The sequence below is a fragment of the Lutra lutra genome, chromosome 10 (genome assembly GCF_902655055.1).
Source record: "Lutra lutra chromosome 10, mLutLut1.2, whole genome shotgun sequence".
Lineage (NCBI taxonomy): Eukaryota > Metazoa > Chordata > Mammalia > Carnivora > Mustelidae > Lutra > Lutra lutra.
This window is the reverse complement of record NC_062287.1, coordinates 61,384,551-61,402,523: the sequence shown is the minus strand read 5'-3', so window position 1 is coordinate 61,402,523 and position 17,973 is coordinate 61,384,551. Positions and strand designations below refer to the sequence as shown.

At 39.5% G+C, this 17,973-nt stretch overlaps 2 protein-coding genes across 2 annotated transcripts; one reads left to right on the top strand and one right to left on the bottom strand.

The window, feature by feature from the left end:
• Positions 1-181: 181 nt before the first annotated feature.
• LOC125079478 (olfactory receptor 52L1-like) lies at positions 182-1,177 on the bottom strand. Its single transcript, XM_047693107.1, has one exon. The coding sequence runs from the start codon at positions 1,175-1,177 to the stop codon at positions 182-184; it is 996 nt and encodes a 331-aa protein (XP_047549063.1).
• Positions 1,178-12,229: 11,052 nt separating this feature from the next.
• LOC125079772 (olfactory receptor 56A1-like) lies at positions 12,230-14,900 on the top strand. The gene is made up of 2 exons (XM_047693534.1): positions 12,230-12,243; positions 13,946-14,900. Exons 1-2 carry the CDS (start codon positions 12,230-12,232, stop codon positions 14,898-14,900), a joined length of 969 nt encoding a protein of 322 aa, XP_047549490.1.
• Positions 14,901-17,973: the final 3,073 nt, after the last annotated feature.

Below are 17,973 nucleotides of genomic sequence, written 5' to 3'. Positions count from 1 at the left end.
AGCTATCTAGGTAACCAAATTAGTGATGGAGCCAAGTACCCAGCAGTGTTCTTTGCCATGAGACTAGCAGGACAGAAAGAACTCCTCACTGCAGAATGATCTCTATCCACAGTCTAGACAAGACAGGGACTCTTGGCTGTAACTTTGGCAGCAACCTCAGAAGAAAATAATGGGGATATGTTCAGATCTGTCCTTTTAGGGAGAAAACCCTCATCACTCGCTGGCGGATCTGCTGGGTCTTCACCCCATAGACAAGAGGATTGAGTGCAGGTGGCACAAGGAGGTAGAGGGTGGCCAGAAGAACATGAACATGATGGGGTACATGGTGGCCAAAGCGATGAGTGAGGAAGGAGAACATCCCTGGAATATAGAAGATCAGGATGACACAAATATGAGACCCACATGTGCTAAAGGCCTTAAGACGAGCCTCTCCCCCTGGTACCTTCAGCACAGTCTGAAGGATGAGACCATAGGAAATACCAATGGCCACAACATCTAGCCCAACCACAAGCAGGGCCACCGCCAACCCGTAAGCTCGGTTCACTGTGGTTTCTGAGCAGGCCAGTTTTACCACGGCCATATGTTCACAATAGGCGTGACCTATGATGGTGGCCCGGCAGAAGACGAGTCTCTGCAACAGGATAGGGAAGGGGAGGAGGAGGAGCAACCCCCGTACCAGCACTGCCATCCCAATGCGCCCTATGATCCCTGGATGCAAGATGGTAGAATGGTGCAGAGGGTGACAAATGGCTACATAGCGATCCAGAGCCATGGCCACAAGTACACCTGACTCCATGGAAGAGAACGCATGGATGAAGAACATCTGGATCAGGCAGACAGTGTACCCAATCTCATGGGCATGAACCAGGAGCACCGCAAGGGTTTTGGGCGCAGTGGAGGAGGCCAGCACCAGGTCAATGCCAGAGAGCATGGCCAGAAAGAGGTACATAGGCTGGTGCAAGGATGAGTCAGTCCAGATGATGAAGATGATGCTCACATTGCCCATTACAGCAAGGAGATAAAGGACACACAGTGGCAATGCTATCCAGTGCTGGCTTTCCTCCAAACCGGGGATGCCCATCAGGAAAAATGAAGAATGGAGTAGCCTCCAGCTCGAATTACTAAGGGCCATCGTCAAAGGCTTGGACACAGAAGAGGGAAAAGAAACCAAAATCATGATCTCTCCACTCCTGTTGGGTTATCCCAGTGTCTAGATCTGGCCACCATCTTCATGAGAAGAAAGAAGCTGAAAGTGAAGCACAAGCAAATAAAGTGAGATACAAAGAAGAGAATCCCCTGGTCTTGAGATAATGTCTTTAAGGTGAGACATCCACATGTCTGAACTACAATGGGTCTAGTTTCATTTACAGATAAGAGTAAACACTCTGCTTTTAGAGAGATGTTTAAACTCTACCATTCAATTACTTCTCACTTGGAATGTCCACTGGAAAGGATCCTCTGCAGCCCCTCTTGCCATTGCTGAACACTGTAAATCAATCTGTTCTCTTCAAAGTATTCTCCCTCAGTTTCCACAACACAGCAGCCTACAGTTGTTCCTTCTATGTCTCCCATCCCACCCCCTTCTCCATCAACCTCTCTCTTATATGGTGTTGATTCCAGGGTCCCATCCTCTCCTCTCTTCCCTGTCCTGTACATTATCTCTGATTGAGTTCATCCATTTATTAATATTGTAACCAATTACATCCTTTAATTTCTTCCAAATCCAGGTTTCTGAGTCAAATGCTTTTCTGCAACCCAGATCCATTTTGCATTTATCTATACCTAAGTATCTATACCACACGCTCAAGGAATTCAAGACTGAATTAACTTGCTTACTCTTCCCAAATCCACTCTACCTCCTTCATGCTCACAGCTTTGTGAGTTAAATCACTATATCTACCTATTCAACCCAATGTAGAAACCTGAAAGGATCCTTTCTCATTCTTATCTCTCCTCCCTTTTACTTGGGACCAGTTCCTGTTGATTGCACTTTATACCCTTTTGACCCACTCATTCTTCTCACCCTGCAGTGTCACTGCCTAGTGCACACTCCTAACTTCTATCACCTTAGATCTCTCTGACTTTGATTTCATACCCCTCAAACCAGTCTCCATGTAGTAGGAGGGTGTTTTGTAACATACAGATGTCATCTTCTCACTTCTGATATTAAAATCCTTAGTCCATTAAATCCATGGAATAAAATCATACATTTAAGACTGGTGTACAAAATTTCAAAGTTATTTCATATACATCATCTTAAATCAATTGTAGTTATCATTATTATTAACATTTATAAAAATATTGCTAAATATGAGATTATGGCCTCTTTCCTTTTTACTTTGTTCACATGAATCTGTTTCTGTCTCAAATTTTTGCTGTTTATGTCTCACCATGAAGTAATGATGATTCAGTGTTCTTGAAACCCCCATATTAACAAGTCATACAATTAAACAGTGTTCTGTTTAACCTTCTCCATGCGATTTACTTCTAGGTCATTAAAACAAACAACATGATACTGGATCTGTTTGCATCTATATGTTTGTCTTAAGAAACAGACATGGTCTGAAATAATTGTATTTTTCTACATAAGGGAGAGTTTCACATGTATATCTATATAAAAAAGAGTCAGTAAAGACTCAGGTCCTTCAGATTGTGCATCTATAGATCACTCCTAGTGTCTTTTTCATGAATCAATGATGGCTTCAATATTGTTCCAAATCTCTGAACATAGCAGTTACAAAATCTGAAATGACAGATAGGCACATAACTCCCTGTTTTCCCTCCAAATTCAAATCCACTTATAACTGCAAGTAATAGTAACATATTTTTATTCAGACCTCCAGGAAAATCCCATAATTACAAAAATTCACATTTTAGTACTTGACATTCTGTATGGTGAGAAAATTAAGTCTCTTTCTTAACTACACCCTCTCTGCTGCAGGTTTCAGCCCATGTCTCAGTTTTCCGCTGAGGAGTCAGAGAACAGCTCTCCATTTGTGGGAGGTCACCCATTTTTTTGATAGGAGCAGTGTCAGCAGAGAAGTGGAGGATGTAGCCCAATACAATGGGTAAGGGAGAGAGCAGACACACAGGTACCTGAGTACCACCTGCCTCTTTATGCTGTGTGTTTGTAGTCTAGAGCAAAAGCCTAGGGCTATTTCTTAAAAATTAATTGCTAAAGTCAACAAGAGGTTCCCCCAGTGATTCTTACAGGAAAAGCGGAACAGACTTTATTCCCAAGACCTAAGGGAAGATATATTTAGTTCTCTGAGCAGGAAGCAGAGGACAATTAACAAAGAACTGGAGTTGTACATTCCTATTTATTCACATAAATTCAGTCCAAGCAACCTGTCTTCTATGAAGCCATCCCTAAATTCTGTAAGGTGGCATGGCATTCTCCTTTTCTTTCCTATCAAATCACTTTACCAGTTGTGTCATTGCACTGACTCCCTTGTACTGGAAAACCTATCAGTGTGTTGGTCCTTGGAGAGCAGGGGCTATGTCTTGCTTGGGGCAGCAGTCCTGGGGCAAGTTTCAGAAGTGCAGAATCTAGCTAGTACTTAGCAATGTTTGCTTAATACTTTATGATTATATTACAATATTATATTACTAATATTATATTATATTATATAACATATAATATTACAATATTATTTTACAAATAAATAGATGAGTATATAAAACAACCATAGACAAAAACTTGAGGGATAGGAGTGATTAGCAGATGTGGGTATCTATGAGGGATGAACTGATTGGGCCTCATGCTCCTCACCTGAAGTGATGCTCTGGGTGCTTCATGTCAGAAGGAACCCTGTTGAATCTCTATGCCAGAAAAGTCTATAGCAGGATCCCAGCTGTGTATCAGAATTGAGAGCCACCTCTGGTCACTGCTGGTCACTTCTATCACTATCTCTGTCATTGCAGGCAGGGAGTGCAGGCAGCCCTCTGTGGTCTATGGCTTCTCCCTGTTTCCATAATCCCTAAAGTGGCATGGACTTGATCATAGTGGTAAAAGAGAGATTCAGAGACACGGAGATTATGAGAGGGCATAGAAACCATGGGTTCTAGGATGACCTACTAGGAGAGGGAAAAACAAAAATCAAACCCTCAGGAGCAGAGTTCAGGTGTCAAATCCAAGACACATAAACAATCAGTAAAATATGCCTGATACAGGGGACCATTCTCCTGATCTCCAGGCTACCTCTGAGTATGCATATCTCACAGTCTTGATTCAGGAGAGAACTGAGAAAAAGGAGAAAATTGCCAGACTCAAAGTTTCCATTATGGTCCTCTCTGCTCAGCTACAGAAATACCCTGAATCCCCAGTTTAGTCTACATGATGACCGCCTGCCCCATGAGACTAACATGAGACTAACAGTGATGAAGGGGATTTTACATTCAGAAAAGCTATACAGAAATCTCTGAATACCAAAAAGGAAACCAAACCCATCACTTGGGTTTAAAGTTAAGGATTTCCAGGATGATCTTCTCCTAGCTCTGGCAAGACTTGGGTAAAGTGGGTTAATTAGCTATGTCTACATGCATCGTATATGATGATGAGGATGTCAAGCTAGGATGCTAAAGTCCTCTGTGAATGACTATGAAGATTCAACCATGGCTTTCGTTAGTATTGGAAAACTCAAAGTTTACCTTACAGCAATGTGTGGACTGAAGGGCAGAAGCTAAGAGGAATTGAGCAGAAAGGTTTAGTTTTGAGAAGTCAGACCTGGGGAGAACAGATACTCTGAGGCAAAAGAAAATAAACTAAGACAACAAAAGTTGTCAGACCAGATGTATTGGAAGACTCAGAGCCGCAGTAGCCAACCAAGAAATAGCTCCTATCACAAGGGCTATGAGAAAGGCAGAAGTCAGCTGTCATTAGTCTTCTTCAAAACTATAAGCCCCAGATGTGACCTCAATTCCCACACCTGAAATCCTGTGCATGGACTTTTAGTTGGTTCTCATCTTCACTCTAAAAGGTAAGTCCATTCTTGATACTTCTCCAAAGCAAAGCTGATGACTGTGAACAAGGCACTGGGAAGTTAAGATGTTATTACCATTTGACAGGTCTCAAAGGACAAACAGATACACCTGGACAGAGCCCAAGTTAGCCTCCACATTGGCTGGAGGCACAGGGAGCTAAGTCTATTGCCCCAGGGATAGCTGGTTAGGCAGGAGAGTTGGTTATCTCCCTCAAATAACCACCCTGTCCTACATAAGAGGGGGGAAAAAACTGAAAGACACTTGTGAAGTTCACAGTCCCATAATACTAAAATACTGAGATCTAACCACGGTACCTAAGAATACTTCCCCTCCCCCCACAACCCATCACCATGTTACTAAGGTCTATATACAGTTTGAGGAGGGGGTTGTTTTTGCTTTTTTTTTTTTTTTTTTTTGCCTAATACATCATGTCCCACTATCAACAAAAAATTACAAGTCATATAAAAAGCAAAACACGTGATTTAAAGAGACAAAGCATGCATCAGGCCCAGACATGGCAGGGTAGCTGGAATTATCAGACTAGGAATTTTAAACAATTATGAAAAATAGGCTAAGGGCTCTAATGGACAAAGTATACATCATACAAGAGCATATAGGCAATGTAAGCAGAGAAATGGAAATACTAAGAAGAAAACAAAAAGAAATGCTAGAAATTAAAAACAACACTTTAACAGAAAGGAAGAATGACTTTGATGGGTTTATTAGTAGATAGATATGGCAGAGGAAAGACTCTCTGAGCTTGAGAATAGATCAATAGACTCCTCCAAAACTGAAAAGCAAAGGGAACAAAGACAAAAAAAAAAATGAACAGAATATCAAATGTCTGTGGGACAACTAAAAGGGTTAACATAATGGGGTTACAAGAAGAAGAAAGAGAGAAAGGAAGAAGTATTTGAAACAATGATGACAGAATTTCCCCCAAATGAATGTCAGACACCAAACCACATCCAGGAAGCTCAGAAAACACCAAACAGGATCAATGCCCCAAGAAACTACATCTAGGCAATATCATTTTCAAACTACCAAACATCAAAGATAAAGAAAAAATAACGAAAGAGGTTATAGGGGGTAAAAACACCCTACATATAGAGGAACAAAGATAAGAATTACAACTGACTTCACCTCAGAAAATATGCAAGAAAGAAAAGAGAGGAATGAAATATTTAAACAGTTAAGAGACAGAAAACAATAACCCAGAATTCTCTACCCTGTGAAATTATCCTTCAAAGTGAATGAGAAATAAAGGTTTTTCTCAGACAAACAAAAATCTCACTGGGTATGACACATTACAAAGAGGACCACACATGTCTGTCCCACAGGCTCTGTTGCAATGTAACATTGACAATTCCTCACCAAGAGATTAAGTCTAATTAAACACTCCCTTGAATCTGAGTGGCCTTGGTGATCCACTGACAATAGAATGTAACAGAAATTCAAGCCAGAAAAGGCCATTCAGCATCTGTCTGCATGTCTTGGAATGTTTCCTTCCTGGTTGCTCCCTCCAGGAAGCACCTTCTTAGAATCCAGGTGCCATGCAGTAAGAAGTCTAAAACCACATGAAGAGGCCTTGGGTAGGCCCTCTAGTCAACACTCCCAATTAAGCCTAGTCTTAAAATCATGCCAGCCCAGGAGCAGACACATGAGTGAAGATGCCTTCCACTGATTCCAAACCCTAGCCACATGGTTATTTTCACCTGTTTGAGTAGAAGGATGCCACTGGCTTCTACTCCACTGTACTGCTTTTGAATTCCTGACCCACGGTATCCATGAGAATGATAAAATAGATGCTATATTGTGCCACTATGTTTATGGTGGTTTGCTAAAAAGAGCAGATAACAAGAACACCAGATTTTTCTGAAATAATTTGGAATTTTACTTATGAGTCATTATTGATTATTTTTTAAAGCATATCACTTCTATTGAAAAATTTTTTGAATTTTTAATATAGTTCATAACTACATTAGCAAAATTCATTTCTATTTGGCTGTGAACCTTTACTAAATTCCTTGTTCATACCAATTTCTGGTATTTTTTTTCAAATAAAATCTTTTTTATTTTTTTAATTTAAATTCAATTAGCTAACATGTAGTACATCATTAGTTTTTTTTAAAAAAGTTTTTAATCATTTTTTAAATTTATTTTCAGCATAACAGTATTCATTGTTTTTGTACCACACCCAGTGCTCCATGCAATCCGTGCCCTCTCTAATACCCACCATCTAGTTCCCCCAACATCCCAACCCCCCACTTCTTCAAACCCTTCAGATTGTTTTTCAGAGTCCATAGTCCCTCATTGTTCACCTCCCCTTCCAATTTCCCCCAACTCCCTTCTCCTAACTCCCCATGTCCTCCATGCTATTTGTTATGCATCATTAGTTTTTGATGTAGTGTTCAATGATTCATTAGTTGCATCTAACACTCAGTCCTCATCACATCACATGCCCTCCTTAATGCCTATCATCCTGTTACCCCATCCACAACCTTCAGTTTATTTCCCAGAGTCCAGAGTCTTCATGGTTTGTCTCCCTCTATGATTTCTTCCCATTCAGTTTTCCCTCCCTTCCCCTATGATCCTCCACACTATTCCTTATGTTCCACATATGAGTGAAACCATATGATAATTGTCTTTCTCTGTTTGACTTATTTCACTTAGCATAATCCCTTCCAGTTCCATCCATGTCGATGCAAATGGTAGGTATTCATCCTTTCTGATGGCTGAGTAATATTTCATTGTATATGTGAATCATATCTTCTAATCCATTTGTCTGCTGAAGGATATCTCAGCTCCTTCCACAGTTTGGCTATTGTGGATATTGCTGCTATGAACACTGGGGTGCATGTGCCCCTTTTTTACACTACGTCTATATCTTTGGGGTAAATGCCCAGTAGTGCGATTGATGGGTCATAGGTTAGCTCTATTTTCAATGTCTTGAGGAACTTCCCACAAACAGTAAAAGAGGATTCCTCTTTCTCCACATCCTCACAAACATTTGTTGTTCTCTATCTTGTTAATTTTTGCCTTTCTAACTGGTATTAGGTAGTATCTCATTGTGGTTTTGATTTGTATTTCCTTCATGGCTAGTGATATTGAACATTTTTTCATGTGTCTGTTAGCCATTTGTATGTTTTTGGAGAAGTGTCTGTTCACATCTTCTGTCCATTTCTTGACCAGATTATTTGTTTTTTGGATGTTGAGTTTGAGAAATTCTTTATAACTCTTGGATATTAGTCCTTTATCTGTAATGTCATTTGCAAATACCTTCTCCCATTCCATAGGTTGCCTCTTAGTTTTGTTGACTGTTTCCTTTGCTGTGCAGAGCTTTTTATCTTGATGAAGTCCCGAAAGTTCATTTTTGCTTTTGTTTCCCTTGTCTTTAGAGACGTGTCTTGAAATAGAAACTAGAGAAACAGTAGAACAGATCAATGAAACTAGAAGCTGGTTCTTTGAAAGAATAAATAACATCAATAAACCACTGGCCAGACTTACCCCCCCCCAAAAAAAGAGGGGGCCCCTGGGTGGCTCAGTTGGTTAATGTCTACCATCAGTTCATGATCCATGGGTCCTGGGATCAAGTCCTGAATTGGGGTCCCTGCTTGTCAGGGAGCCTCCTTCTCCCTCTCCCTCTGCTCCTCCCCTCTGCTCATTCTCTCTTTCTCTGTCTCTGTCAATTAAATAAATATAAAAAAGAAGAAAAGAGAAAGGACCCAAATTAATAAAATTATGAATGAAAGGGGAGAAATCACAACTAATACTGAGGAGATAGAGACAATTATTTGAATTTATTACTAGCAGCTATCTGCCAACAAACTAGGCAGTCTGAAGAAATGGATGCATTCCTGGATATGTATAAGCTACCAATACTGAAACAGGAAGAAATAGATAATCTGAACAGACCAGTAACCAGCAAGTAATCAAAAACTTCCCCAAAACAAGAGTCCAGGGCCAGATGGGTTCCAAGGGAATTCTGCCAAACATTTAAAGAAGAAATCATACCTATTCTACTGAAGCTGTTCAAAAAAACAGAAATGGAAGAAAAACTTCCAAACTCGATCTGTAAGGCCAGTATTACCCTGATCCCATTACCAGAAAGACCCCATCAAAAAGGAAAATTACAGACCAATGACCCTGATGAACATGGATGCCAAAGTACTCAACAAATCCTACTCAAATGGATCCAACAGTACATTAAAAGGATTATTCACCATGACCAGGTGGGATTTATTCCTGGGATGCAAGGGTCATTCAACATTCACAAATCAATCAACATGATAGATCACATTAACAAAAGAAGAGACAAGAACCATATGATCCTCCCAATTGATGCAGAAAAAGCATTTGACAAAATATAGCTTCTTTTCCTGATTAAAACTCTTCAAAGTGTAGGGCTAGAGGGATCATACCTCAATATCATAAAAGCCATCTATGAAAAACCCACAGCAAATATCATTCTCAATGCGGAAAAACTGAGAGCTTTTTCCTTAAGGTCAGGAACACAACAAGGATGCTCATTCTCACCACTCTTGTTCATCCTAGTACTAGAAGTCCTAGCCTCAGCAATCAGACAACAAAAAGAATAAAATGCATTCAGATTTACAAAGAAGAAGTCTAACTCTCTCTCTTCACAGATGACATGATACTTTATGTGGAAAACCCAAAAGACTCTACCCCCAAATTACTAGAACTCATGCAGCAGGCCAGCAACATGGCAGGATACAAAATTAGGATATAAAATCAATCCACAGAAATCAGTTGCATTTTTATACACTAACAATGTAACTGAGGAAAGAGAAATTAAGGAATCAATTCCATTCACAATAGCACCAAAACCTGTAAGATACTCAGGAATCAACCTAACCAAAGAGGTAAAGGATCTATACTCTAGAAACTCAGAACAATTATGAAAGAAATTGAGGAAGACACAAACAGATGGAAAAACATTCCGTGCTCATGGATTGGAAGAAGAAACATTGTTAAAATGTCTATGCTGCCCAGAACAGTCTACACATTGAATGCAATCCATATCAAAATACCATTGACATTTTTTACAGAGCTGTAACAAACAATACTAAAATTTGCATGAAAACAGAAAAGACCTTGAATCGCCAGTGGAATGTAGAAAAAGGATGCCTGACTTCAAGCTGTAGTACAAAGCTGTGATCATCAAGACAGCATGGTATTGGCCCCCAAAACAGACACATCAACCAATGGAACAGAATAGAGAGCCCAGAAATGGACCTTCAACTCTATGGTCAACTAATCTTTGACAGATCAGGAAAGAATATCCAATGGAAAAAAGACAGTCTCTTCAATAAATGGTGCTGGGAGAATTGGACAGCCACATGAAGAAGAATGAAACTGGACCATTTTCTTATACCATACACAAAGATAAACTCAAAATGGATGAAAGACCTCTGTGCGAGTCAACAATTCATCAAAATCCTAGAGAACATAGGCAATAGCCTTTTTTCATTGGCCACAGTGACTTCTTTCAAGAAACGCTATTCTAAATACACTGGTCAGATTATGTATGACCTTGATTTAAATACAATAAATACAATAAATAAATACAAATGACTTTAACTACTTTATTCACTATTTTATGCCTGTGACTTTTTAAAGTTGTTCTAAATACACTGGTCAGATTATGTATGTCCTTGATTTCATTAATTAGGTAAAAATATGTTGATCCTACTATATTCTAACAATGTGTGTTTAGAACACCACATTAATGGGGAACAACACTGACAGTGATGTGTCTATCCAGTTCATGTGCAGTATTAAGTAGTCCATATTAAGATAGCTAGTTTTATTTAATGAACAATTGGAAGCTACTGATACTATAATGTAATGTGAAAACTATAAAGGAATCTTAATAAGGGCAATGACCTTAACTACTTTATACACTGTTTGATACCTGTGACTATTCTAGTGCTAGTTATATGTCTGATAATAATATGTAAATATTTATTGAATGTCTGAGATTTACATAAGGTAAATTAGTTGCTCACTCCATGTAGATATCAAATAGCAGAGTTGAATTCAGAATAATATAAAAAACAGGTAGTAGGATAATTTCATTAAGAAATTCTGGTAAGGTTCAATGTAACATTTCAGAACGTTGAAATTGGTATAATATTTAGAAGGATGGTCTGTGGAGTCAGATATATCTATATTTGATAAATCTATATCTAAGCTGTTAGATATAGATTTGAATTTCAAGTCAGTTTCAAATCCTGTTCTTCACATCGCAACTACTGGCACCCAGTAGCACCATAACATAAGATGAGATGAAGGTTCCCTGGAGATCAGCTCATCAGCCCCAGGGTTTTAGTAACCCAAACCAGGACTATTCCCAAATGGCATGGAGAAGGGTGTGGGACAGTGTGAGGAATTGACTGCAGATCATAAAACCCTCTAGATTTTTTCATCAGCACCAAGGAAGCAGCTCTGGTTCTGGTAACTGGTTGCAGGCAGCTGATTCCTTAAGCAGAACTCAATTTATTGCATCATTGGTGAGTTTCAGGGATAAGGGAAGAAGACCATGCTGTGCTAGGCCCACAAGAGCTGAGTTGCCAGAAGATTCAGAACAGGAGACCTTCTCTGCATTCTTATATTTGCTCCCATGATATAGAAGTTGGCTGTGGGTGGTGGTACAAGATGGATGAACATTCAGAAGAGAAAAGATCTAGAGTCTCATCAATTCCATATCATTGAATACAAGGGATCCCATGTTTTAAATGGCTGGAAATTTCATGCAAGTACATCACTGAAATACTTCTGGCCTGACCAGAAAAGCAGTGTAGGGGTTCCAGAGAATCGAAGTATGGTTCTGAAACAGGGACAGTGTTTTGAGTTCAGTGTGACACTGAGCATCCAGGTCCATTAGGGATAGGGGAAAAAAAAAAACTGGTGAAGAAATTTGGTCATTGCCTTCCACCAGCATGTTTGCACAGAGTAGTATTAACAAAAGAGCAAGTCTCCTCTGATTATTATATGGGATTCATATTCAGCAGAAACAGATCTTCCCTTTCCTACTTTTTTTCTCTTCCCTTTGAAAGTCAGTCATATATTTGGGAGACATTGCTTAGGTAAAATATCTTCACTTTCCTAAAGTGTCTTCATCATGAGTTCTTAAGGATCTTTTTATCCTGGATATCTTCTAGGTGGTAAAGTTTCAAAAATATTCCTGAAACCAAGGTTCACTGAACTGGACACTATTCTAAGCATGGCTAAACCAAAGTGTAGAAGAATAGAATAATTGCCTTCCCTCTGATCACCATTACTTTGTTTAGTAGAGAGTCAGATTCTAATAATTATTATTAACTGAATATGTCAAAAATTTGACTCCTATTCATGTCTAAACTTCTATGTGGCAATATATCCAGGCATCTGATCCTTTTGCTTTTTACCTATTCCTTTGTATCCTCTCATTTTTTATCCTTTTTATTAAGTACACTCTTAGTGAAATCCAGGTAGCAGAAGAATGAGCTTAATTTAGAACCATTCTTTACAGTATGTGGAAAGAATGAAGACAGGGAGTTGGATGGATAAGAGACTGGGATTTGTGAAGCATGTTCATGCATAGGGGCTACACATAAGGGGAAGGAAAAAGAATAAAGAGCCAAGGAAGGCCTCTCTCAGGGGTGGCAGAATAGGCAGGAAAAGATAAGTATGGGGCAAGAAATAAAAGTAACAATGGTTTGAACTATATCCTATGTGCTTGTGATTTCTAATTTTCTTCCTTTAACTCCAAGGTTCCAAGTGAATTCAAACTTATTTCTGTAGAAGTCAGACTTGTGTACATTTTGATAGCTTACAGACTCTATAAATTCAATATATCAAAATTGGATCCATCATCTCTGCCTCTACAACATACATCACATATTTTCAGAGACTGTCTTGTGAAATTCAGTCATTTAATCCAGAAGAGATGGGAGAATTTAAGAATTCCTAACTTCTCTTCTTCTATACAACTATTCAGTCTAATCTTTGCTTATGCCATTATATTTATACCTCTGAAAGTTGCTCCTTTTAAAAACATCTTTAGAACCATTCTAGAGGCATTTATTTACACAGTGATCACTTCTCAAGTGAACTATTGAAGCCAACAGTTGCCTCTCTTTAGATGTCCTTTGTCTCTTCTGATTCCTCACGTTTGGGTGTAAAAGAAAGAGGGATATGAGAGATTTGGTATCTTTGTTCAAAACTGAAATCATGATCTTTACAACAAATGGGGATGTGGGATACGTAGAGAAATTTTTTAAGACATGAGAGACTTCAGCATTTTGAATATCTATGGGAAGGATCTATGGAGAGACTGACCACATAGGAAATGGAATGGATAATTAAAAAGTCAAAGTTCCTAAGAAGATCAGAGGTGGACAGACACTGTATCAGAGGTGGGAGGATTGTAACTGGGAGGAGGGATAGATCTTTGAGTTGGCTGGATGCAAGAAGAGCAAGGTACAGGTAATGATGAGTTTATGAATCTATCATAGATATTGAGGAGCTTGCATCTGATAGCTTCTGCTGTCTTTGTGATGCCAATGGGGATGTGATTTCTGACCTATGGAATCTATAATTAATAATTTGCTTTATCATATCACATATCAGTCTCACTTGAAAAAATTTTTGCAGCTTTAGACTATGTTTTAAATGGGGTAATTCTTCTCATTTTCTTTTTAAACCTTGTGGGTAGTCTCTCTTATTTGTTTCTCTGAATTAACTTTAGAATAATTTGCTGAGTCCCCTCCCTATTCATATATGTTTTCACTGAACTTTGCCTTCATTTGAGATTGTTCTTCTATACTCAACAGTTTTCTGGATGAATAAATGTTACCATTTTGAAAGTTTTGTTTTCTATTGATGTAATTCCTGTGTCTTACCATACCTAAACCCAGGTGAAATCTCAGTTTAGGATTTATCTCATGACATTGCACAGCAACTACTCCATTTCTCCACTCTCAGAATTTCTCCTCATCTGCTTCCCTAACTACCAGAGTTGGCAGCACTGGCTGTCCCTGCCCCTCAGCCTCCTCTTCCTTCTGGCCATGGGGGCCAACGCCACCCTGCTGATCACCATCTGGCTGGAGGCCTCTCTGCATGAGCCCATGTACTACCTGCTCAGCCTCCTCTCCCTGCTGGACATCGTGCTCTGCCTGACAGCCATCCCCAAGGTCCTGGCCATCTTCTGGTTTGATCTCAGGTCCATCAGCTTCTCAGCCTGCTTTCTCCAGATGTTCATTATGAACAGTTTCCTCCCCATGGAGTCCTGCACATTCATGGTCATGGCCTATGACCGCTATGTGGCCATCTGCCACCCACTACGATATCCAACCATCATCACTAATCAATTGGTGGCCAAAGCTAGTGCTTTCATTGTGGCTCGGAATGCTTTGCTGCTTTCACCTGTCCCCATTCTCTCTGCCCGCCTCCATTATTGTGGGAAAAATGTCATTGAGAACTGCATCTGTGCTAACTTGTCTGTGTCCAGGCTTTCCTGTGACAATTTCATCCTTAACAGAATCTATCAGTTTGTGGCTGGTTGGACTTTACTGGGCTCAGATTTCATCCTCATCTTCCTCTCCTACACCTTCATCCTAAGAGCTGTGCTTAGGTTCAAGGCTGAAGGGGCTGCTGTCAAAGCCCTGAGCACATGTGGCTCTCACTTCATCCTCATCCTGTTCTTCAGCACCATCCTGCTGGTTGTTGTGTTGACAAATGTGGCCAGAAAGAGGGTCCCCATGGACATCCTCATCTTGCTCAATGTCCTTCATCACCTCATACCTCCTGCCTTGAACCCTATTGTATATGGATTTAGAACCAAAGAGTTAAAACAAGGGTGTCAGAAATTATTGTGGAGAGGGCTTCAAATACATAGAAGGGCACCATTATAGAAACATCTATTACTATTTCCTTTGTTTCTATTCTGGGATTTGTTATTCCAGACAGTAAAATAATGCTTGGATAGCGAGTATTTCCTACCCACTTTCTGTCCCTCTAGTATCAGGAATTACTGTGGATCTCTTAGTACCTGAACAAACTTGATTTGCCTATTAGGTACCGAACCTTAGGTACCTAAGTTTGTATGTAGACATTTATATTTTTAAATCATCCCATCTTCATAACAGTTCTAGAGGACAGGGATTACTGTCTCAGGTTATACATTAGAAAATAAAAATTGGGGGCACCTGGGTAGCTCAGTGGTTTAAATCTTCTGCCTTCAGCTCAAGTCATGATCTCAGGATCCTGGGATCCAGCTCCACATCAGGCTCTCAGCTCAGTGGGGAGCCTGCTTCCTCCTCTCTCTCTGCCTGCCTCTCTGCCTACTTGTGATCTCTGTCTGTCAAATAAATAAAATCTTAAAAAAAATAAATTTATGGAGAAATATTGACAAAGATCACACTTGGTGAGTGGTAGGGCATCAATTGTTAAAATTCTGGAAGTCACAATCTAGTGAAAATGGGTGAGGAAACATATATTATTATAGTTGGTAGGGAGTGATGTCATTATTTACATGGGTATAGGGAATTTAGGGTTTAGGCTGATCAAATAACATTACTCAGTGATCAGACATAATTTTTATTTGCAAAATTCCATAGGATGAAAGCAAGAGCCACTTTTAAAAGATCCTTAAGCACTGATTCTCGCAAATAGATTCCAAAATTTTTAAAGGCATTTGAAATGTAGAGAGTACTAATTTCTTATTTTCAACAAATATGAACTTCTTTGATTTATCAACATCCCTCAACTGGTATATTGGATATAAAGGTCTATACAATATAGCATTAGAGTATTTAAAAAAAAAACAACAACTCAATGAAAGATGGAGAGTTGGACAGCTGCTTAATTCCTTTAAGTATATAGGGTATGAAAAATTGGAAGGGGAGGTGAACAATGAGGGACTATGGACTCTGAAAAACAATCTGAAGGGTTTGATGAGGTGTGGGGGTGGGAGGTTGGGGGAACCAGGTTGTGGGTATTAGAGAGGGCACGGACTGCATGGAGCACTGGGTGTGGTACAAAAACAATGAATACTGTTATGCTGAAAATAAATTAAAAAATGATTAAAAAATAAATAAAATAAATAAAAGGCTAAAAAAAGAAAAAGTGGTTAAAAGTATTTTAGAGGAATTTCTTTAAATAATGAGGAAACTTCATTATCAGTTTGATATCAGTGGTTTTGGAATATAGGTGAAGTTCGGTGGGGTGAGGTCTAGAGCCTGAAGAATTCTTGAGATGTCTTTGGTGCAAAATGCTGGTTTTATTAATGGGGACAGGACCTGTGGACAGAAAGAACTGCTGCACTGAGGTCTCAAGGAGTGGCTGATTGTATGCTCTGGAGTGGGGGAAGTAAGAAAAGGGAGGCTTCAGAAAAACTTTCATGTGCTAAAGAGGATCTACAAGATAATGCTAAAGAGGACCCTCTAAGATATCAGAGGCCTTGTCATTATCAATTTAAGTTTGTTTTCCCTTCCAGCAAGGTGTTAACATTAAGATAGTTGGGAGATTCCTGGAAGAATGTCTCACATCCCACCCAGGAGTAGGAGTAGAGCGGGGAGGTTGCAGGGTGTCAGCTTATACTTTGTCTTCAGGCAGCCTTCTTCTCCCTCATTAAGCTGGTTGTGTGAGAGGGAGAGAAAGTACTATATTTTCATGCTGATACTTGTGTGGATTTTGTTTTATGTGGATTTTGTTTTGTGTGGATTTTGTTATTCAAGGAATATTGGCATAAGTTTCTCTTCTTTTTTTTTAATCATTATTTAAAATTTATTTTCAGCATAACAGTATTCATTGTTTTTGTACCACACCCAGTGCTCCATGCAGTCCGTGCCCTCTCTAATACCCACCACCTGGTTCCCCCAACCTCCCACTCCCCCACCTCTTCAAACCCTTCAGATTGTTTTTAAGAGTCCATAGACTCTCATTGTTCACCTCCCCTTCCAATTTCCCCCAACTCCCTTCTCCTAACTCCCCATGTCCTCCATGCTATTTGTTATGCTCCATAAATGAGTGAAACCATATGATAATTGACTCTCTCTGATTGACTTATTTCACTCAGCATAATCTCTTCCAGTCCCGTCCATGTTAATACAAAAGTTGGGTATTCATCCTTTCTGATGGAGGCATAATACTCCATAGTGTATATGGACCACATCTTCCTTATCCATTTGTCCGTTGAAGGGCATCTTGGTTCTTTCCACAGTTTGGCGACCGTGGCCATTGCTGCTATAAACATTGGGGTACAGATGGCCCTTCTTTTCACTACATCTGTATCTTTTGGGTAAATACCCAGTATTGCAATGGCAGGGTCATAGGGAAGTTCTATTTTTAATTTCTTGAGGAATCTCCACACTGTTCTCCAAAGAGGCTGCACCAACTTGCATTCCCACCAACAGTGTAAGAGGGTTCCCCTTTCTCCACATCCCCTCCAACACATGTTGTTTCCTGTCTTGCTAATTTTGGCCATTCTAACTGGTGTAAGGTGGTATATCAATGTGGTTTTAATTTGAATCTCCCTGATGGCTAGTGATGATGAACATTTTTTCATGTTTCTGATAGCCATTTGTATGTCTTTATTGGAGAAGTGTCTGTTCATATCTTCTGCCCATTTTTTGATATGATTGTTTTGTGTGTGTTGAGTTTGAGGAGTTCTTTATAGATCCTGGATATCAATCTTTTGTCTGTACTGTCATTTGCAAATATCTTCTCCCATTCCGTGGGTTGCCTCTTTGTTTTCTTGACTGTTTACTTTGCTGTGCAGAAGCTTTTGATTTTGATGAAGTCCCAAAAGTTTATTTTGGCTTTTGTTTCCCTTGCCTTTGGAGACATATCTTGAAAGAAGTTGCTGTGGCTGATATCGAAGAAATTACTGCCTATGTTCTCCTCTAGGATTCCGATGGATTCTTGTCTCACGTTGAGGTCTTTTATCCATTTTGAGTTTATCTTTGTGTATGGTGTAAGAGAATG